Source organism: Eretmochelys imbricata, chromosome 14 (genome assembly GCF_965152235.1).
Source record: "Eretmochelys imbricata isolate rEreImb1 chromosome 14, rEreImb1.hap1, whole genome shotgun sequence".
NCBI lineage: Eukaryota > Metazoa > Chordata > Testudines > Cheloniidae > Eretmochelys > Eretmochelys imbricata.
In genome coordinates this window covers 6,800,773-6,824,267 of record NC_135585.1, presented here as the reverse complement: position 1 = coordinate 6,824,267, position 23,495 = coordinate 6,800,773, and the positions used below count along the sequence as shown (strand labels likewise).

The 23,495-nt window shown below is 49.9% G+C and overlaps 1 protein-coding gene across 4 annotated transcripts in view; it reads right to left on the bottom strand.

Annotated features, from left to right (window-relative positions):
• Positions 1–2,441: 2,441 nt before the first annotated feature.
• Positions 2,442–23,495, bottom strand: part of RGS9 (regulator of G protein signaling 9) — a 68,999-nt gene continuing 47,945 nt past the window's right edge. The window contains exons 13-19 of one of the 4 annotated variants that reach the window (XM_077834355.1): positions 21,416–21,531; positions 20,802–20,889; positions 19,934–20,072; positions 18,336–18,421; positions 14,263–14,380; positions 7,400–7,902; positions 2,442–3,752 (exon numbers count right to left, since the gene is read on the bottom strand). In XM_077834355.1, the coding sequence (XP_077690481.1) occupies positions 3,596–3,752; positions 7,400–7,902; positions 14,263–14,380; positions 18,336–18,421; positions 19,934–20,072; positions 20,802–20,889; positions 21,416–21,531 (1,207 nt within the window). In that variant the 3' untranslated portion in view covers positions 2,442–3,595. Of the gene's footprint in view, positions 3,753–7,399; positions 7,903–11,207; positions 14,381–18,335; positions 18,425–19,933; positions 20,073–20,801; positions 20,890–21,415; positions 21,532–23,495 lie in introns of those variants that run through there. The other 3 variants (XM_077834353.1, XR_013347998.1, XM_077834354.1) reach the window with 3 other exon arrangements.

Genomic DNA, 23,495 nt, shown 5'->3' with positions numbered 1-23,495 from the left:
GTGTCTGACCAATTGCCTAGGTCACCTCGTCCCCAAAACAGGTTGGGGAAGCTGGCCTCAGGATTCACAACATGACGCAGTGAGTATCAAACAGGCCAGGCCAGTAGCCTTGTGGGCTGTACTGCCAGGCAGGAGACCTGGTATCATTCTAACTCCCTCCTCCTGCTCCCTGGGCTGGCAGCAAGTATGCTCAGCCCTGGAGTTGGAGGAAGGTGTCTTGTTCTATCACGCCTTCCCTGGCTGATGAAGGAGCTGCATTGATGGGCTCCTCACCTCTCTCCTCAGCCAGAAGTGCGGCCCCCATCTTTGCCATATGCTGCTGTCTGTCAGGGTCCATAATTATACAGGGACATGAATACCCAGTACAGGAAGCTTCCCCTTCCTCTCCCCCCCCCCCCCCCAGCTCTATTTCATACCTAAATTAAACATTGGAATTGGAACCGTCCCAATGAAATAGGGGCCAGGTGGCAAAGCCCAGCTGGAAGGCGGGCCACAGCAGCATGGTGCATGGGGGTGCAAAATTAAAGTGCAACAGCAAACAGGCCACATCGACGGGGTGTAAACTCAGATCAAGAGATCAGACTTAGCTGTGTGTGGGGGTGGGCGTGGGGGTGCGTGTGACATTAGCACTTTCAATATCCCTCTACATCTGACTAGCAAAGTGGGGCCTCCACAGCCCTTTGCCTCATAGAAAAGCTGAACAGGACCATACAGACTGGGACCTGGAGGACAAATTTTAAGGCTGAAGCCAATATATTACATAGGTACTCTCTGCTGTGCCCCATCTCTCTCTCTCTCTCTTTCTCACCCCCCCCCCCACACACACTCATCTCTCTCTCTCACACACACACACAGACACACCTGTCAGTCTCTCCCTCACTGACCCATCTCCCCCTCACTCACACATACACACACACCCCCCTACCTCTCTCTCTCCTCCTCAAATATCAGTTTAAATTCAACAGTGAGCCTTGTAAGGCCCAATCATCTCAGAAGCTGGATGCAGTGAACCAAAGTCCCCAGCAGAGGGCAGCAACTCGTTAACAAAACCGGCCGGGACACCACTGGCCTGAGAGTCTTGGCCTGGCTGGAGCGAGTTTCAGTTTGTCGCCCCGAGTTCTCTTAAGAAACGGGCGAATCCCCTGTGCAGACAGTGCCGCTTGCTCAGATTGTTCAGACCTCAGATGAGCGGAAACAAAAGTAAAAAGAAAAGGAGGACTCGTGGCACCTTAGAGACTAACCAATTTATTTGAGCATAAGCTTTCGTGAGCTACAGCTCACTTCATCGGATGCATCAACTGAGCTGTAGCTCACGAAAGCTTATGCTCAAATAAATCTATAAGTCTCTAAGGTGCCACAAGTCCTCCTTTTCTTTTTGCGGATACAGACTAACACGGCTGCTACTCTGGAAACAAAAGTGTCACTGCCGTACCTGTGCCCTGATGAGGAGAATTGGACTAGAACACTGGAGATAACCCCTGCACCCTCCCACCCAAAGGTGTATCCCCTCTGAAGCTCCTAACACGTCTTGTGACCCCATGAGAAGCTGTGGGAGCCCTTCTCATCCAGTTGTAAAGACAGGGAGGATCCTAGTGAGGCCCAGGCCGGGACCCCTGCATTAGAAAACTCCCTGCATATAATGCTGGGCAGCAGGTGCGTGGTTTGAGACCAGGCATGTTCGAAATCTGACAGGATTGCCCCGATGGGCCACGGTTTAGCCCATGCACAGGAAAGGGTGAGAGGGTGGTGCTGGGGGACTACGATTTAAATGAGGGGCCCAGTTCTCCTCCCACTTACACCAGTTTTGCATGGTGCCAACTTCAGCAAGGTCCCTCCTGGTTTTTACTGAGGTTATTGACAGGAGAATCTGTCTCTTTTTGTGGGCAGCCTGGCAACTCCCAAGACGGGGAGGGGAGTATCTCACATCTTACCTGACACAGGAGCAGGGTGGAAAAAGCCCTGGGAGAGCCACATCTAGCAAAGAGTGTGGGTCGCTATGACAGGACCATGCCAGGTGGGGAGGCACTGGGAGAGCTCCAGAGATACTCCCCCCTCCATCTTCCCCTACCACCCTTAAAAACAAGCTCCCTAAGAGAAGATTAAAGAAGAGAGGTTGTCCTATTACAGCCTTGCCAAGCTGGGCTCCATTCAATGATTCTACTGGTGTCCCTCTGACGCACCCCAGCTTTCATATCTGTGTTAATCAAAAGCAAGTGGAGATGGGCCTGAGCCAGAACCATGAATCTGAACAGCCTGAGCTTTGTGCTGGGGGATGGGGAGGGAGGAATTCACACACCACACTTGCCTGTTGGAGGTTGGCCCCCCACTAAAGAGAAGGACTCGAAAGCAGATCTTCAGCTGAAACAGCCAATACAGTGAACTGTGTTGAGCTCAAACAAGTACAATGCGTTAAACAGCAGCTTTACTTCCAGCCACGGAAATCAGGTCCCTGTTATCACAGGCAGGAGAGGTTAAGACTTTAAATGCTCCAGTAGGAATCAGCGTGTTGAACCATTTCAAATCAACATGGACACGTCTCCACATACCATTAGAAAATACAGAATAAAGCCAACACCTACAGTCGCAGGCCACGTGGCCTATTTACCAAACAACACCCAAGGTTAGTCATGTTGAGGGACTGCCACTGTACATGGACTCATTGGTAGAAACTGAAAAGAAGAGGACTCTCTTGATGTACTGACACCATACAAGGAAGGTGATGTTCTAACAGTCTTGGCAGAGATGCAGTTAAGGCGTGGGACCACATATCAATTTAATATTCAGATGGGCCCCATCTATCGAGTTTGGATCCAGAGCCAATTCCGATCTTCCCAAACGTTCAGAAGGGTGGTTGGATCCAGGGTGTCAAGGCCTGTCTTGGAGGTAAGTGGGAGATAAGAAGTCCTTTGTTCTTTGTTTTCTGTGGGGTTCACTTTTGTTGTCATGTAGTGGGTTATGCCAATCCATCTACCTTACTACTACCCCATGAGGATGTCTGATCTTAGAATTCCCCCGCCCCCCCCCAGCCATCAGACGCTTCCAAGTTACATTGCTTTAAAATTCAAAGCTGCTAATAATTAGAGATGGGCCTGAACTCAAACCCAGATTCCAAAGACTCCCAAACTTTGGAGATGCTTGAAGACTGAATTCCAGTCTTAGAGAGGCCTTCAAGACAGCTACGTTTCACCAGCACAGCACTTCGCGTGCAGGGCACCAACACCTCAGGCCCAAGAAACTACTTACATGTGAGAGAGTATCTCCTAGGACATATTTCTATCAGCTATAAGGCAGCAAATAAGGTTCATTTATCAAGAAGTCAGTAACAGATGAGTCTGACTTTCTAAAGATACGAAGGAAAATAGGTCAGGAGACACTTAGAGTTCCCGAATTACACACAGATGTGCTCATCTGGGTCTATTACTCATAACCAGGGTGGTTTGCGCCTCCTTGACACTGAAGCATGACTCTAATGCACTTCTTTAGCAGTATGGTTCATATATTGATCTGTACTTGGTGAACCTTGCAGAGTCAGGGCCTGGAAAGAAAACATCCATTTATAAGTAGGTCACATCCTGTCTGCCTTAAAAGCTGCTTGTTATCCAGCTTTTCCTTGTTCTGTAAAGTTCTCCCAAGGGCAGATAACTTCCTTCACAGAGTCCTTACAGGCCCGGTGGCAGTCCTCCTCTTCCTCCTCAGAGTCTATTGGGTAGATTCTGCTCTCCAGAGGAATATCCACTTTTATCTGGAAGAAGCTGTGTTGCAAAATGAAAACGTGTCACACACAAGGCACTTTCTGACACAACGCGCAGCACAGAGTTTGGCTTTGAGTTTTTCTATTTCTCAGAGCATACTTTATGGACACAAGCCCACGTGACTTGAAGAGGGGAGAATATGCATACCAACCCCACTGAAGCAAAAGTGCTGAGTGCCACAGTTCCACAGCCAAGTGAATTAAGAGGTCTTGAATTTGTGGGTCTGTTTTTGCATTTTAGGCTCAGTTACCTGGTCAGGAGCAGAGATGGACCCAAAAGTGGGGGCAGGGGGAGGGTTTCCCATCTGGATTAATTTTAGGCTGGTGGAGGAACCAGGGCTAAGGTGGGAGGGTGATGGAATCTCCAGGCCAACACCTCTTGGGTCATCAGCTGGTGTTGTACTATTTTAACCCCAAATGGTGGGACTCTTGAGGTCACCTCACGAGGTTCCCCCCATCTTGTTGTTTGTGCTTCCACCTCCGTGGGCCACATCTGAACCAGACCTGGGGAAAGACCCCTTCTGGGGTTGGAACCAAAGCCATAGGAGTGCATTTGGAAATTCAGCGGAGTCTGAGAAGCCGGATATGGGAGGCCTGCTTGTTAGACTTCTCTGACATTACCCACTAATGTGTTTTGAGGGCAACAACCAGTGCTGGATCTTTCCAGCAATGCTGCCACCCTCTCTGCCTATTATCAAGGTGGCCATTCAGCACAGGAACACAGTGCTCACACCAGGAAAGAGAGGCAGCATTTGAAGATCGACTGTGACTGGAGACAGGCAGCACAAAACCAAACAAGCTCTCCTGAGCGGTGGTTTTCAATTAGAGTGTAAAAAAATCCCTGTGGGGGCCTGAGTCCCAGTTCTTCTTGCAGGAAAACACATTAACTCAGAGAGATCTGCATGAGGTAAGATGACCAGGAAGGATACAGAGTCCGAGGAGGCTCAGTGTGTGTCTGTCAGCAGCCTCCCGCCCTCAGCATCAGTCCCTGCGGCTCTATCTTACTTGTATCTGTGCACCTCACACTCTTTAATGTTTTGCTCTGTTGGAAGATTCTAATAGCTGCCACCAGTCACAGATCTGGGTGAAGTCTAAGCACCCATGTCCCTGATTAATGAAGGAGAAATTAAGTGTCCTTTGTTTAATGATAGCTGACACAGTAGAAGCCACCGCACAAGGCACAGGCAAGCATGGCAAGGCTAAACCATGGGGGCTGAGGTGTTTCCCTGGAGACAGACTGCAAACACGGGGGCTGGAGCTATTAGTGGTTGGCAGCTGTGTGTGGGTGACAGGAACCCGAAAGCCAGGAGACAGTGTGAAAAGCAGTCATGAATGCAGCCCTGAGAGGGACCAGAGACAGAGCTTGGAAACTGTGAGCCAGGAAACTGCCCGCTGCTGTTTGTTTCTACTGTGTCCAGGGAAACAGGGCTGTGTAAATAAACAGGATTGCACCAAATACCTGACTCATAATCAATTTCTTCTCCTAATAGAAACAGCCCAATGGGCTACCCATTTGGGCCATGGGGAAACAGGATTTATCCTCACACAGGAAAGGAGGCAATATTATCCTGGTTTTACAGAGGGGGGACAGATGTTAAGTGACTTGCCCAAGGTCATACAGGGAGTCTGTAGCGGAGCAGGAAATTGAAGCCAGATCTCCTAAATCCTAGGCTAAAGCCCTAACTACTGAGCCTGAGCCAAACTCCACATCTCTTGTGCAGGCCTGGGCCGAGCAGAGGGTTGGAAGCTCCCCAGATACAGCTGTGTCCGAGGGAGGTGTGGAGGAGGAAAGATGAGGACAATGAAGTAGCGGGAGGGTATGTCATGCATGCTCAGGCACTGGGGTGCAGGGAGCCTCAGGATCACAATAACCCAGGCAGCTCGTTCCCACGGAGCATGGTGGACACAAATCCTGCCAAACCGAACTCCCACATACTCCCTGCTGAATCCACGGGCAGGGCCGCCAGGGGGCAAAAGGAACCTTTTGACAGGGCCCCAAACCAAGTGGGCTTGAGACTTGCCAGGCGGGGTCACAGCGCCCCTCACTAACATTTGCCCCAGAAGGACCTCTGTCACGACGGAGGGCAGTTGGCCCGAACCTGAATCGTGGCTCTGCGAGCCAGGTCTCAACACCCAGGGCAGGAGATGAGCCCAGCCCCACGGGACAGGAGCCAAAGCACCGCTACAGACACAGACTTACTCTCCAGTACCCCCACTCCCCCAGGCCTCCCCTCAGTGGTAATTCTTTTCGAAGAGGGTGGGCTCCATTTCAGATTTGGTCCCTGCACCCCTACACACAAAAAAACCCCTCTGTGAAGCCCTGTCAACAGGGCACCCCAGGAGCACTGCAAGCAGCAGGCTGACATGGGGATTCATAGTCAGTGGGCACCGCAGCCCACGTAATGCGGGACAGGAGGGCACAGGGCAGTGAAAGTGAGCGACATTGCTGAGTTGGCCCCCTCCCTTGTGGAGCTAGAGACCCCGGGCATTGGCTTACCGTGGGGCTGCTTCCCTGCAGGGATAGCTCTGAATCCAGACAGCTCCAGGGGAAGGCTGCAGGGCCTGCAGGTGAGGCTGATCTGTAGCCTCCCCCACCAGCAGGCGGTGGCAGAAATGCTGTCCTGCAGACTCCCCATCCCTGGGCTGAAAGGGAAACTGGGGCTGCTCTGTTAAATAATGTGTGTTTTGTTCCTCTGGCTTACTGGCTGGTTCCTAGCTTGTCTCTACAGGGTTGGGGGGTGGCGGTGGTCATCCCCATGCCCACCCCATCCGCAAGCTTCCTGCTGGCCCCAAGAGCAGAGGAGATGAATGGTTTCATGCACACAGTGGACTGGTGGAAAGGTAGAGGCACTAGCTGGCTGGGAGCAGGTATGAAACTGGTTTGGGCACAGCAGGCCAGGCCTGGCTGTAGATGCTAAGCAAGAGCTGGGGGCTTGGGAGACACTGGGAGAAATCTCTGCCCTTCCTCCCACCGCCGAGCTTGGGGGTCTGCCACCCGTGGCTCAGCAGCTGCAGCCTCTGGTGATCGTCATCGCTGAGAGCCTGCCCCAAAGGCTGGTGGTGTTGTGGGAGGGAGCCTTTGCCTGCTGGGTATTTCCCTCTTTCCCTTCCCCTGTCTCCTCATTTGAAAATTCTGAAAAGTTGAAGAGCTTTTCAGAAGTTGTACGCATCTTGGCAAGACCCTCTGACTTCTCAGGGCTCTTCCACTTGTCGGTGAGAGACGGAGAGCACCCATCTCAGTGACTCTGCCCCTGCGTTGAGGGTGGGGAAGGAGGGGGTGGGTGGGGTGGTAAGCCACCTTTGCATGCCCCATATTCTGAACCTGTTCAATGCCCCTAGTGTAAGTTAGAGCCATCTCAGAGCTGTGCTTATACCCTACTTCTCGCAGTTCTCTGAGAGCAGAGCCGTAGCACTGTGAGCTCTGTCCGTGTCCCTCTCTGCACCTGGCCCACCCAGGCGTTCTCAGGGGGCTGTGTCTTCCCCATGGGAGGCCCCTTCATGCTGCCAGAGTGCAACATATAATTAGGCGGAGAGACCATGGCTAGTGACGTAGAGACACCACTGCCTGGGAGTCCCTCTCACTCAGGCTGGCCACGTGTAATCACTCAGAGCTGAGTTCCTTCACACACCACAGACAGGTGTACTTACTTGGTCATTTTTTTGGACTTCTGCTGCAGTTGTTGTTCCAGGTCATCCAGTGGCTGGACCTTTCCGTGGGTGATAGCCGGGCACTTTGGCGAGAGAGTGGCAAACATCGGTGAGTTTAAACATCCCCGTTTCAAGAACCTGCTGAAGGACAAGGTCGTCCGGGATTTGGGAGGCACCTTGGCTTCCATGTTCCCCGGCACCTGACTGTTGCAAGTGCCCGATTCAGAGTCCATGGAGATCTCAGTGCTCTCAGTGATAGAAGGAAAGTGGTTAGAGTTGGACCCATTGCCTTCCCACTTGCTCTCAAAGCAGGAGGTGCTGTCTAGGGCTATGCTAATGGGTGAGGGGCAGACAGTGCTGTTTGGCAGAGTGATGTGTCCAGGGGATTGGGAAGGCAGGTTGTTTGAGATGTGGCAGGAGGGGTGCGGAGTTGATGGAGATGAAGGAACAGAGGTACCGGTGTACACAGCCAGGTGAGGGACTGGAGCAGTGAACTGACACAACTGCAGAGAAGAAAAGGAGACATTTTAGAGCAGGAAAAGCTGCCTGCTAGTCACAGGATACACAACACCAAGCCCCGAAACCCTCCCTCTAGCTACCAATTGGAAATAATGCCCTTGGAGTAGGCAAGTGAAAGATTACGACCACTTTGGGGGATATATAGTTTACTGGAGCTCATAGATTACAGCAATGTAGGGCAGGTAAATACCTCGATAGGTAGGTAGACAGACTGTGTATATTAGAGACTGTGTGATGGTGCCCTCTAGTGACTGGCCCTGAGCTAGGCTAAGGGACCTACTACTGCTAGCTGCTGGAAGAGCTCTCTCTTAGCTCAGATGATAGAGCTTGTGTTCTTGGATCTCCAGGACCTGGCATCCCAGCAGGATGTACATAGTAATGGTGGTTGTCAGATCCATAACAAAAGGAACCTCTTTATCTGTCTGGCACGGAATTACCCCTGGCACATCTACCGTGCCATAGAAATGCTGAGGATTATTAATAACAACACTCCAGAGAGCAAACACTCAGATGGTGAATCAGGTTGACAGCTTTTGGGCCATACTGTAGGTGAGGCTGATGAAAACTTAGGCTAGAATTTCCCAACATGGAGGGCCTCTGACTAGGCCATGGGTGAAGAGGAGAAGTGCTACCTGACCCCAGATGTGTCCCCTCAAAGAAAAGAGAGTCCTGTCTGCTCGTTCAAGCTGCTGTCTGCTCCTACAGCCACCAAGGGGCATCCCTAGCTGAGCAGCATGGAGCCCTGGGGCCGTGAGGGAACTGAGAAAGGGAGCAGCTAGAGGGCAGAGCAAAGGAAAGGAAAAATACAGGGAACAAAAGAGAGAGACTAGACAGAAAATTAAAAGGAGGGGAAATTACCCAGGAGAAAAGAAGGGAAGGGAGACGGGCAGAACAAAAGAGATGGTGGCAGCTGGGTCAAACCATCATGGTAGCTCCACCAAACCAACGCTGGAAACTGCTTCCACAGGAATGGCCCAAGCTCATTGCAACCCCAATGCATCCTGGAGGAATTTGGACCTGGATCAGAGCCTGCATTTCACAGGCCATTAATAATGGTCTGAGCCAAAATCCCACCAAGAACACATCGAACTTGGGGGAAGGTAGGAGGAATCCAGACCCAGACTTTGGAGCTTGAGCTCACCTCTAACAAGATGGGCCCAGACAGCAAGAAACGTATCCACATTGGGTCTAAACACTCCAGTGCTGAGCTGGGAGATTTGCCTTGAGACCCATCTCTCATGGCCTTTTGCGGGGCTTTAGGGCAGCTAACTTAGCTCTGTTCTATCACTTTTCACCCCAAGATCACAAAGGGCTTCATGAAGGTAAGTGGGTATCATTATCCCCTTTATAGAACTGGGTAAAATGAGTCATAGAGATGTGACTTGCCCAGGATCAGAGCCTACATCTCCTGATTCCTAGTCACCTGTCCTACCCCTGGACCAGACCCCTAGATCGTTGCAGTATTGTTGATACAAGTTGCCTTTGCTTGTCCTGTCAGCTTAGCCAAATCTTAGCTGCACAGGAGAGCTGCCAGCTCTTCTTCACTACAAACTCTGATTCCCCTCTCCAAAGGATACAATTTGGTGTTATCTTCAGGGCATCCTCCCGCAAAGCACTGTGCACTGGGGATAGGACAATCCCCGCCTGTCTGCCCCTGCATCAAAGAACCAGAGGGAAGCCAGATGCAGAGTTTTGTTATGGCTTGTTGCCTGTGGTGGGCTTCCACACAATCAGATCAACTCTTTTTATTACCTTTTTTTAGGTTTGTAATATAAGAAAGAGCTGGCGAGAGAGAATAGGGATTGAACCTCCTTGAAGAACAAAGGACAGAGGCGCTCAAAAGAAAAGATACAATTCCCTGACTGCTGCCCTGCCACCGAATGCAGCACTTTTCAAACCTGATTGTCATGGGGAAACCTGACACATGAGACCCGGAGATGCGAGGGATTCTCCTCCTGTATTTGTGGCTGAGGTCGGTGGAATGCTTTGAGGGCTTTCTGACAAGCAGGAGCTGTCCCCTCCACGACCTCTCTCCTTCTGGCTCAGCCAGACTTTGGGAAACTCTAAACTTGTTGCTTTGAGCTGCGCTAAGAAGAGCTAGCGCTATCCTAGCTATGCAGATGCTTCCATCCACCAAACTCCCTCCCATTGGCCTTGAAGATGGCAGATCTCCTGGGGAATGAGGCACTGAAGAATTCATCTCTTCTTTGTTTCTTTCCCTTACACGCTGATGTGGCCAACCGTAAGCATAGCTGGGATTGCACAGAACGGCCTGTGGCTGCACTTATAAGGACAATGCTCAGGCCGGAACGAGAATGAATGTTGGATTCATTTCATGCCACAGGACGGGCCTTAGGGACGGTGAGGCGTGGAGGTGCTCAGAGAATAAGAGCAGCAATAGGAAGTTCTGTGAGGGTGTAAAGGTCTGTCTCCATGAGCTAGCAGGAAGAATGGATGGGCCAGATGCTGGGGCTCCAGATCCCAATCTGCCTTTGGGAAATCATCGCTTTCCAGAGTCGGAATATCTCAGCATTTCTGTGACTTGGACAGAGTTACTCTGAAGCATGTACAGTGATGAACCAAAAGGGGAGATAAAGGGCACCTGAGGCCTGATCGAACATCCACTGAAGTCACTGGAAAGATTCCTACTGGCTTCAGCAACTGCTGGATTGGGCCATGGTTTCCAGGCGGATTGTTATAAGGGTGCTCATCTTACCTAATTCATTAAAGAGAGATTAGTTGTAAGCAGGGAGTTCAGGGAGACTATAAGGCTCTGCTACTGCTAGTTACAACTGGGGAGCGTATCTAGTGACAAACCAGTTAGCCCCCGAATCTGTTACAACATGGTTAAAGCATGTAGTGAGGGCGGGACTTTGGTTATGGATGGCATAACCAGGATAAGATCTGACTTGAAGGTGTGTGTGTGTTGGACGCCATCTTGGCTGACTCCTCAAGGACTGACCCAGGGACCTCCGGAACTAACAAGCTCAAGCCTCAAGGCTGTCTAGCTGTGGCTGTAACAGTCTCGTGACCTCCGTGGGAGACCTAGTGCACACCCTCATCCGTGGGTTACACAAGCTCAGAGGGAGAATCTGCCAATGATTTAATCTTCGATTACGCATTTCAGGCTTCTCCAAGGCATGGCTTTTCCATAAGGTTCTAAATAAGTCTCTACCAACCGAAATAAAAATATGCTCAACTTTTTAAACCAAAATGTTAAAAGCAGCAGCACAAAAAATAAATACACACATGCAAAGAGACAACACAATGAAGGTCCAACACAATGGTCTTTTCCATTTTCTACATACACTTTTATTAGACAGGTGAGCTAACGCAAATAAAGCATGGACATGATGGATAAAAGTCAATGGAGATCCACTGGAATACAATGAAATCCAATGGACACGAAATCCAGTGGACGCAAACTATTTCTTGGCAGATACGGAGTGAAGTTCAATTCATAGCATGCTGAGGGGGATGGCCAATAAACAGTCCTACTCAGAGAAGATGAAGAGCAAGGGGTGAACGCAGCTAGCTACAAATGGAATACACTGTGAGATAGGGCACCAAAAATGAGCTTCCTTCTAAGAGCGCTGGTCATGATCTTGCCAGTCCTGGGTAGATGTTTAACACTCATCGGGTCTGCCAACACTGCTTCTGAGGTGTGGCAGCACCACATACAGACACAGTAAAGCTGCAGCAGCAAGGGCCGGTCAGGCCCACCCAGGACCCTGGGTACATATGCAAGCAGCTAGCCCATGCTCCTGCGGCTTCCCTGCTGCTGTTGTCGGAGCTATCCGGGCTGCAGTCACGCCTCTGACTGCCGTACCGAACTGATGGCTGGGCAGCGTGGGGACTGAGGTAAAATCTGGGGAAACCTATCAATGGAGATGAGACCTAAAACCGCATCATTAAGCCAACTGACTGGAACCTATTTTATTACTTGTGTTACGACAGCATCTACGAGCCCCAATCTGGCACAAGTGGGACTCTCGAGCTAGGATTTTTAAAGGAGCCTAATGGAGTCGTGTCATTAATAATGGGATTTGTGTGCCTAATTCCCCTAGGCTGATTGGAAAATCCCAGCCTAGAGTTGCAGCCTGGCTTTTCCTGGGAAGGTCAATGAGGTGTCTCCAAGGACAGGGTTCTCTATGCCCACTCAGACAACTGTTAGCCCCTGACTGCCGATGGGATTCCAGCCTCATTGGAGGCCTTCGTTTTTCTAACTCACTAGAGTGGGCATCTCTGTGGGCGGGAGGGTAATAGTAAAAGAAGGAAGCAGCCCAGAATAGAAGCAATGTGTGTGAGAGATGGAAGGACTTCCCTTCACCTCCTCCCTCCCCACACTGCCCAGGACATTAGGACTGGCTGCTGTTTTGGAGACATAAAGCCCTGGGTGGAACAAAGGTGCACCCGCTCCCATCAACTTGCAAGAGTTTGCCCCGAGAAGGGACCGCATGAAGTGGCCCAAGGTGACAGCAGGGAATGTCGGAGGCTCCCCAGCTCCAAACCCTGACATGGTACGGATGGTGTCTCTCTGAAAAGCACCACCACACTGCATGGCGAGAGCCTGATGTGGATGCAGCGTGGAGCTCCTGAGCATCGGCTGCTGAGCCTGTGACCTTGACAAATGCTGTGGGAGCTGAACTGCACTGGCTACTGAACAACTGTGCAGCTGCAAGGCACTGGCTGTAGCTGGCATGGCTCTGCCCCCAGAGCAGAAAGGCCCTCGGGCTGAAACTCATGTCCAGATAAAGAGGAGAAACTACTTCTGAGATTCGACACCTCCACAGCACCTTAGCCCTGTTGCCAGCCACATCCTGCTCTCGCTGCCTCCAGTAAAATCATCCCAGCGAGAGCAGTGGATGAGCAAGACCGAAAGGATTAAAACATTTTCTGAGCCTCAACATTTGCCCATCCCCCAGCATCCCCTAAATTCTGAAGGAGGAGGAAGCTTCTTTACCTTCCACCCCTGGGTTTTTCACAAATCCCATCGTGTCCTAGTGACCTTGGCTGGTCCAGCCCCGGGGGCTTCCCAGGCAGGTTTGGTATCTCCCTGAAATGTGCTTTGTACCTAACTGGAGGGTTTAGGTTTCAGGAAGTAATTTCCACTCCCCATTCCCTCCAAAAAGGAACAAGAGAGTATTCTATTACAATAGGGGCTGAATCAGCCCTTCTGACCTCTCCTGAACACAGCGGCTTCTGGGATACTGGGCTACAAGCCGGGATGACCACTGGAAGCCGAGGTTTGTTCATTTTTAACAAGGGGAAAGAGCATTGCAGGGCAAAGACAAGACAAGAGCGAGACAGGGTTTGCTAAAGAAAACCCATCCGGAGCGAGGCATTGCTCTTCTACCCATCTGTACTAGCAGGAGGCTGCTCTTCCTTCCAGGCCCGTGAATAACTCATTACATGGGTGAGTTCTTGAGGGACAAGGGGAAATCCCTTTCACTGACTGGAGGTCTCAGCTAATCACCTCTAGGCTGAGATCTTCAAAGCTGCCTAAGGAATATGGGGGCCCAATTACTTAAAATGACTCGGGCATCCAAACCACCTAGGTGCCTTTGGAAATGTTAACCTTGTTGCTCCCACCAGGAATTCCCCCCCTCCCCATCCTTCTGCACAGCTGCCAAGCACAACTGCAGCCTCCATGTGCTCCCTCCTATTTCCACATAGGTGCGAGACACCCGAAGTGGAGCCCTGGCAGAGCTGGCCAGCTGCCCAGAGCGGTGCTTGGGGTACTAGCAGTAGGCATGCTCCCACCACATGACTGAGAGTGCCAAGAGGTGATGGACCTTCTTGTGCTCCCGCTGGGGTGGGGTGGCTCTGCGCAACCTGACGCAGAGGACGGGGACAGGCGAAGGAGCTGCGTTCTATGCTGCCTTGTGCATCATAACTGAATCACTGTCCGAGTTCTCTGGGTCGCGGGCAGGGATTTAAGAGGCAGAGAGACCCAGATGGAGTTTTGGATCCTCCTGGGCAGGGTTTGGGGCAGTTACAAAACATCCCTTCCCTGACTTGTAAAAAGAGCCCATTGCACGGGACCCACAATGAGATTCGGACACAGCCGGCTTTCGGACTCTAGCAGCATTTCCGTGCTGTGACGTGACATCTGCTGCTTCAGATGCCATGGCAACCTGCAGGAACCAGGCTGCAGGGAGAACGGGGGCTGGAAAGGTAAAGCAGCACTGACACCTGCAGGTGGGGGGCAGGAATCTCAGCACCAGCCTTGCCAGCAGCCCCTTGTCTTGTCTTTCCCCTGCCTTGTGCCCTAGACAAGGATCTGGAGCCTACTTAAGAGGCTCCTGCTTGAGCTGGCTCCTACGATCCAGCCTGCTCATAACCTGGGTAATGTCCACGTTTGTTGCTGCTTCTTTAGCCTTGGCCTCTTCTTCCTGCTGCCTCAGGATGACGGGGCTGGGGCTGGAGCGGAGGTGACGGCGTGCGAACGGGAAACTGGAACTAAGCAGAGAGAGATGCAGGGAGTTACTGGGGGACAGAGAGAGGCAAAACTGACCAGAAAATGGGTCCTTGTCACCAAAAGCCCAAGGAACCTGCTTGGAGGGAGGGGCGTTGTTAGTGTCCTCCATTTGGAGCAAACAACCTGCTTAACAAGGGTACAGAACATGCAGACTCACATTCCAGACATCTCAGCAGAACCCAGCCCAAGAGCCTGGCCCTGCCACAGTTAATATCAATATCAGAACTCCCCAGAGCTTCTTCAGGAGCCAGGCTGGGCCCCAGACTCAGTCCTCAATGCTGCAAATGTTTATGTCTGCATGTGACTATCGTCCCACTGCAGTTCAGCAGCAGGATGCACTGAGCAGACTTTTCCCATGGCATTTCCTGCAGATTCATCCTCCCAGCCCATTTGCACACCACCCAGACGTTCCGTTGTTACGGGATTTCATACAAGCAGAAACTTGATGGTGAGACTGTGCAGGATTAAGACACTCTATATAAACCACTTAGCTGGAAAAGGCTCTACAGTGGCATGAAGACGTCATGAAAATGGGACCAGGTTTGAATCGGCCAAACTGCTCAAATGTCACGGATTTCAAATTGTGCTGGGAATATTTTGTCCATCTCTAGTCAATGAGGGCCCAGTTCTGCCACCCACAATCACTCTGAGTTCACACTGAAATCAGTGGAACTATCTGCATAGGAAGGTACGACTTATCATGAATAAAGGTGGCAGAATCTGGCCCTAACCAGGGAAAATAGCTGTAAAATAGTAGCAAGCCCCCTCTCCTGTCTCACTTAGAATCTCTTAGATAGGACATTGGATATAGAAACATCGAAATTCTGACACCACCCCAAGTCCAACAATAACCCCCAAATTTCCCTTGGCTGGTGCCAATTATTCCAAAGTAAGAGACGGTTGTTTTCGACAGACAGCAAATAACACAGCAATTCGTTGAGCAAGAAGTGCCTGGCCTGAAATCTCTGAGCATCCAGATGGCCTCAGGTAGAGAAGAAATACCAATTACAGAAACAGCCTATTCAACTAAATCCCTGAGGCTCTGCGTGAGGTGTGCGTGTGGTCTCCTGTCACAGCGTCTGAACAAAGGCAGGTTTCAGAGTAACAGCCGTGTTAGTCTGTATTTGCAAAAAGAAAAGGAGTCCTTGTGGCACCTTAGAGACTAACCAATTTATTTGAGCATGAGCTTTCGTGAGCTACAGCTCACTTCATCAGATGCATACCGTGGAAACTGCAGCAGACTACCAGCAGGACAGTGGGGTGGGAGGAGGTATTGTTTCATATTCTCTGTGTATATATAAAGTCTGCTGCAGTTTCCACGGTATGCATCTGATGAAGTGAGCTGTAGCTCACGAAAGCTCATGCTCAAATAAATTGGTTAGTCTCTAAGGTGCCACAAGGACTCCTTTTCTTTGAACAAAGGCAGTGCATTATGAGATAACATATGATGCTGATCCTTGACACTTTGATCGCATCTTTCAGCTAGAGATCTCAGGGCGCTTTCAAACAACAGCTGGTTATGAATTCCACCAGCCCTGGGAGACAGGTGACATAATACCCATTTCACAGGAGGATATGTTGAGATACAGAGAGACGGAGAGCCTGATTTGTAAACGTGCATTAGTGCACACGTCATTTCCACCACTGTGCCAATTAGGAAAATGCATGTGCAAAGTAAGAGGTTTATGGAGCATGCACATTTTAAAAGCAAACATGGTCTCAGTGAATGGACTGAAGCCACACAAATCAGTTGCAGAGCTGTCAGCAGAACAAAAGGGTCCTTGCTCCTAGTCCCAGATATGGGAGTAGCAAACTACCCCTCCATTATACACATTGGCAGGCAACTAACACTGAGCCTGAACCATTGAAGTCAATGAGAGTTGTGCCATTGACCTCAATGGGATTAGGATGGGGGCCGTTTTGTCCTTAATCATCAAACGTGCTAGAAGGGATGGGAATGATGGGTGAGATTTTTACAAGTGCTCCCTACATTGGCCTAACTGCTAGTGACGTCAACGGGCACTTTACCATTGACTTCAATGGGGCAATTAGACCAGTGTTTCTCAACAATCAGTCCGTGGACCGGCACTGGTCCCTGAGATCTCCCTGACACAGTTTAGGAAGGCAGCAAGCCAGCCCTAGTCTCAAGAAGGTTGAGAAACATCGTTAGACCAGTGCTCAAACCCTGCCCAAAACGCTTTCTTTAGTGAAATGCGCTGCCTGCTTGGCTGCAAATTACTTCCCTCCCTTCATGAGGAGTTTCACCTTACACCATCCTGAGTGGACCTAGAGCAAGGCTCTTCTATAACCTCTACTCGCAAGGCATATCGTGCTGTGATGCCCCTCTCTGGCTGTTTAAACAGGAGCTTTCATGTCCTCTGTGACGTACAGATCTCTCTCTCTCTCTCTCTCCACTTCCTTTGCTTTTCCACGATGGAATCATTATCAACAACAATGAAAACAAGTATCAAATAGGCAGCCTTTGATGTGTTTTTCTCTCTCAGCATCTGCTGGATGCTGTCTGAAGTGTGAATATTACATCCCGGGAGCAGCTATCTGCAAACATTAATGCATATGCCGGGATTACAAGCGGCCTCTCCAGGATGTGCGGTAGGGCGACAAGACCGTGGTGGCAGCTGGGGGTGTTACTGAGCTGCACATTGCATCTGCTGGGGGCAGGGGAGGGAGGAATCCTAATCAGTTATCATCTTCTATTGCAGTAGTGCCTGGAAGAGCCCTGGACCAGGGTTCCGCACCGGTTGGGAATGAACAAGAACAAATCAAGAGCCGGTGGGGTCTCTGCAGAGGAGACACAATCTCCTGATAGGGATCCCAACGTGCCTGAAGCATGGGGTAAGCTGGCATCTGTAACTCCTCCTCAATGACCTTAACTCGACCGGCGATTGGAGTGGTGGCCCCCAGTAAGAACCTGATCCAAAGCCCACTGAAGTTAGCTGGAGTCTTTCCATTAACTTCAATGGGCTTTGGATCCGGCCCTATGAGAGCAGAGTTTGTGAGACCCTTACTCCTTACTTGCTGGGTTATGGGCTGTCAGGGGCACAGAGAAAGAGGAGCTCCCTGTCCCAGAGGCAGCAAGCCACCCCTTTTGGCTCTGACATGGCAGGTTCGGCCTGATGAGACAACTGTACTTAAACCAGGCTGCCTGAAGTCACAGAATCATAGAAGATCAGAGTTGGAAGGGACCTCAGGAGGGCATCTAGTCCAACCCCCTGCTCAAAGCAGGGCCAATCCCCAATTTTTTTTTGCTCCAGATCCCTAAGTGGCCCCCTCCAGGATTGAGCTCACAACCCTGCGTTTAGCAGGCCAATGCTCAAACCACTGAGCTATCCCTCCCCCCACAAAAGTCCCTGAAACTGCTGGGACAGCTGACGTGAGAAGCCAGCATTTGATCTGGAAACAGTCTTGTGGAGCCTGATTTTCCAGTGCCTTGCACCTTGTGCCCACATTCCCACCAGTGCAAAAGGGAGTGTCAGACACTATTCCTCTGCTCTGCTTTGCCCTGGTGCAAATAGCTACCTGAGCGCAGGGCTGCGAGCGCTCACGCCACACAAATGCCACGTGCCATGGAGGAGAACAGAGTTACCCCATCTTGTCTTAAAACCCAGAGGGCTTTGGATGGGATCACTTTAACCCTGCGTAGGTTGTCTCAGGCCTGGTGTACGGCACCCTTCTGGGGGCGGGTAATGATTAGCTCAGCAGTCACAAAAAGGATTTAGCACTTGCCAGATAGGCTCTGACTGCACACAAGGCCATTTCCACGGGGTTCACAAACAAACAGGGTAATCAGCAAGACTTAAATCCACTGTAATTAAACAAATGTCTAAATCACAGTCATTTTGCTGAAACTCAGGCTCTTTGTAGCCCCAGCACAATAAAAAAAGCACATAACCCACAATCACACCGCAATTTACTTGCCTTTTTTTCACTGTCTCTTGGGGCACAATGGCCTTGGCCAACATCTCCTTGTATATTGGAGACTTTAAATAGCGACCATAAGAGTCCTACTGGGGGGAAAAGGGAAACCAGTAGTTATGAATTGCAAACAGCCTAATTAAAATCATCTTGGAGTACAGTGCTCAGGAGCCAATGAGGCTGAGAAATTGGAAATCTCGCCCAACAGATCTCATTCATTAAAACTAACAGCTTCTCATGGGACGGGAAAGTCCCTGATGTAGAATTCAGAATGAAAAGGGGATTGATGAGCCTAGCTCAAGACTAAGGTCTTTTAGGCTACATCTACACTGCAATAAAAAACCCACTCCCCAAGTCTCAGAGCCCAGGTCCACTGACGCAGGCTCACAGGGCTCGGTCTGCGGGGCTAAAAATAGATGTTCAGGCTTGGTCTGGAGCTGGGCTCTGAGTCCCACCCCTCTCGTGGGGTTTCAGAGACCAGGCTCCAACCCAAGCCCGAACGTCTACACTGCCATTTTTAGCCCTCCAGCCTGAACCCCACCAGCCTGAGTCAGCTGAACCGGGCCAGCCAGGGATCTTTTACTGCAGTGTAGATGGACCCTCACTGTCATGGCAGTGTGCGTCAAGATCTAGTGCTGGGCCATGTCCTCAGCTGGTGCAAAACAGCACAGCTCCGCTGACGGCAATGCCAATTCCCCCCAGATGCAGGTCTGGCCCCCAGTGCCCCTCTTTTCTAAGTGTCCTGTCTCGATCATACGTGAGAGGAGGTCCCAGCTGGGCCGTTATTTCTTGTTACCGTAGTCTAATGGACTACACTGCCTTGATCTAGCTGAGAGTCAACACAGCTCCAAACATCACATCTACAATAGGGTGCCTGCCTACGGACCAGGGGAAAGTGCATGTAAACACAGGACAAAAAGCTTACTTTTCAGGAGCAGCACCACAGCATATGTTCTTGGCACAAAAGTCACCTATTTGTACCCCAGTGTTATGAACCTTCCCACAATTATCGCTGGAACACACTCTGCTAAAATGTGCATCCTACCACATGTTGACTTGATCTGGGATGCAAAATGATAGATGCCGAATAGGGTGGGCATCTATAACTCCACAAAACAATAACGACAATCAATGCTCATATAGCACCATAAAGTGCTGTACAAACATTGATTAATATAGCCTCACAACCCTCATTAATTCAGGGAAATTCTGTGGCCTGTATTATACCAGAGATCAGACTAGATGATCATAAAAATGATCCTAGCCTTATAATCTAGAACAGTTTTATCATCCTCACTTGACAGATAGGAAAAATGAACCGTAGAGGAGCTAAGTGATTTGTCCAAGGCTCGGTGTGAGTCAGTGGCAGAGTTAAGGTTTGAATTTGGAATTTCCTAGCTCACAGCCCTGAGTTCTATCCACTAACTAGAGCACGTTGCCTTACAATGGGATGGCATGAATCATTTCTTTCCCACTGCAGGGCAGCAAGTGGTCTCCTTTCAAATAGGGGTCACTTGGGAGCGACGGCAGCTAGCATGCAGAGACACGGAAAGGCACAGACAAGCTGGGATGCCATCTGGATTTGTACGCAAATGACAAACCTTTTTCATGAGCATATAAATATGAGTCTGAGCAGCATCTAAAACGTAGCGGTGAGGGTGCTTGAGACCTTTGACTGTGATGCCCATCGTTGTACCATCAATGTTAATCCAGCGCCTTGCCCCTGGAGCCAGGAAGAGTCTGAAACCAGAAACAGTCAATTTCATGAGGTGAGAACTAACAGAGACTGTTCTGCTTCCACGGATGGAACGAAAAGTGCTTTCAACTGCCAGCCAGAATTCACCCCTGGTTCTTTTTCATACCGTAGGGTAGTAAACCTCCCTTTCGCCAGAATGACCACCTCATGCACCACCTACAATCACATGCTTTGATGCCACAATTTACAGTATTAACAATATTTTGCACTCAGGACCTACTCCAAAACCCAATGTTGGTCTTTCCAAAGACTTCCATGGGCTTTGGGTTAGCCCCTCATCCAGAAAGCTCCAAGCGCTTTCTTGAATATTAATTAATGAAGCCTCATAACACTAATGAGAAGTACGGACATAATACCATCCCCATTCTCCAGACCGGATAGAGGAGGCTGAACCTCACAGAATAAGACTTAAGCAGAACCCAGAGCTTTTGTCTCCCAGAAAGACTAACCCTCTCCCTTGTATGAACCGTGTAGGTGGAAAGGGGAGGGGGGAAAGTTGCTTTATAATAAAACAACGTTTGTTTTCTTTATTTAAAGGGACTTCCTTCCTACAGTGGGACTATCCCACATGCGTGCTTCATGCCGGCTCCCAAAGGAAATCCTGGCAGATACTCAGCAATATACTTTTCCTAGAGGAGAGCAACACAAGACAAGGATAGGGATGGCAACACATCAGGAAGGTGGACTGAAAACCAAGGCGTCCTAACACTCACTTGTAAATTTCTTCTGCTTTTTCTTTGACCTTGGATTGGTCTCCATACTTCAGGTCCTCACAGGCTTCCCAGAACCCCAGGTTCTCTCCTGAACAATGAGGGATCAGTGACAAGGGTGGGAGAGGGACAAAGAAAATGATGGCTGAGTGAAATAAAAATCCTCAGCTGAATTCACTTGATTCAATATTTGTTGGCCAAGCTCCTGAAATTATGTCTCCAATTATGACAGTCACCCTGAGGCTTTCTGTTTGGCATAGGCTTTTTGATGGCTTTCTGCACAAGGATGAATTTCACCCTAAGTGCATATAAAATTGACATATGCAATTTCTTATTAGCATCAGTTGATTTGTAGGTGGTCTGGCAACAAACCAGCTCACTTTGCAGAGTAAGTTCTTTGCTATTGAATTTTATGTCCTCTGCCACTAGATGGCATTGCATGCACTGACTCTACAGCCTGTCTCCGCAAACGTCAACGTCACTTCTTAAGACTGCCCATTAATGTCTCAGATCACTGCCCCTATTATAATGGCTTTCTAAAAATACCACTTTGTGTTGTAAATATGCTGTAGTGATACTGAGAGGGTGATGGGGGAGGGACAGGAACACAGACCCACCACTGAATTCTTTCTTCAGGAACAGCTGGAAGTTCTGGCGGCCTTTCGGATCCCTCATCAGCTCGTTAAAATTAAAGGCCCATCGCTCCACGCGCATCTTGGTAGGGATTTCCACTCTGCAAAGGTTTCATAGAATCATAGAATATCAGGGTTGGAAGGGACCTCAGGAGGTCATCTAGTCCAACCCCCTGCTCAAAGCAGGAACAATCCCCAACTAAATCATCCCAGCCAGGGGTTTCTCAAGCCTGACCTTAAAAACTTCTAAGGAAGGAAATTCCACCACCTCCCTAGGTAACGCATTCCAGTGCTTCACTATCTTCCTAGTGAAAAAGTTTTTCCTAATATCCAACCTAAACCTCCCCCACTGCAACTTGAGACCATTACTCCTCGTTCTGTCATCTGCTACCACGGAGAACAGTCTAGATCCATCCTCTTTGGAACCCCCTTTCAGGTAGTTGAAAGAAGCTATCAAATCCCCCCTCATTCCGCAGACTAAAAATCCCAGTTCCCTCAGCCTCTCCTCCTAAGTTATGTGTTCCAGTCCCCTAATCATTTTTGTTGCCCTCCGCTGGACGTTTTCCAATTTTTCCAGCTCCTTCTTGTAGTGTGGGGCCCAAAACTGGACACAGTACTCCAGATGAGGCCTCACCAATGTCGAATAGAGGGGAACGATCACGTCCCTCGATCTGCTGGCAATGCCCCTACTTATACAGCCCAAAATGCCATTGGCCTTCTTGGCAACAAGGGCACACTATTGACTCATATCCAGCTTCTCGTCCACTGTAACCCCTGGGTCCTTTTCTGCAGAACTGCTGCCTAGCCATTCGGTCCCTAGTCTGTAGCGGCGCATGGGATTCTTCTGTCCTAAGGGCAGGACTCTGCACTTGTCCTTGTTGAACCTCATCAGATTTCTTTTAGCCCAATCCTTTAATTTGTCTAGGTCCCTCTGTATCCTATCCCTACCCTCCAGCGTATCTACCTCTCCTCCCAGTTTAGTGTCATCTGCAAACTTGCTGAGGGTGTAATCCACGCCATCCTCCAGATCATTAATGAAGATATTGAACAAAACCGGCCCCAGGACCGACCCTTGGGACACTCCACTAGATACTGGCTGCCAGCTGGACATGGAGCCATTGATCACTACCCGTTGAGCCCGACAACCTAGCCAGCTTTCTATCCACCTTATAGTCCATTCATCCAGCCCATACTTCTTTAACTTGCTGGCAAGAATACTGTGGGGGACCGTGTCAAAAGCTTTGCTAAAGTCAAGGAATAACAGGTCCACTGCTTTCCCCTCATCCACAGAGCCAGTTATCTTGTCATAGAAGGCAATTAGATTAGTCAGGCATGACTTGCCCTTGGTGAATCCATGCTGACTGTTCCTGATCACTTTCCTCTCCTCTAAGTGCTTCAGAATTGATTCCTTGAGGACCTGCTCCATGATTTTTCCAGGGACTGAGGTGAGGCTGACTGGCCTGTAGTTCCCCGGATCCTCCTCCTTCCCTTTTTTAAAGATGGGCACTATATCGAGCACAAACACCACCGTTTCCCTCTGGAGTCAGGTCACTGCTCGCTGCGGGATTTGGCATATTAATTAAAAACAGAACGCCCTTCACTGGAGTGCCAAGAGATTTCCCAGCGCCGTCTGCTTTCCAGTCTGCTGTAATGAGCTCCTGAGGTCAGCCCACTAGGTAAGTGGCAATTAAACAACCTTCTGCACAGTGAGATCAGGAATGAGGGGCTGATTCTGCTCTGATTTACACCAGTTCTATACTGGTGCCACACCATTGGCTTGCTACTGCTGATTTACATTGGCGTGAGATTAGAATCCAACATAAAATATCTGTCTGGAGGCTGCAATGTGTGGGGGCATTGCATCCCTTCAGCGACACAACACAGCGGTGTACCCAGTTTAACTGACCAGTTCATGTGTGCACTTGCAATGGAATAGATCCCTTAGGGGACACACTGTATGGGTCTGATGCTTCAGTCCTTAGGCAGGGAAATCTCTTGGTGAAGTTTTGCCTGCCTAGGACCTCAGGACTGGGGTCCACACCTATAACTTAGCTAAGTAGGCTCC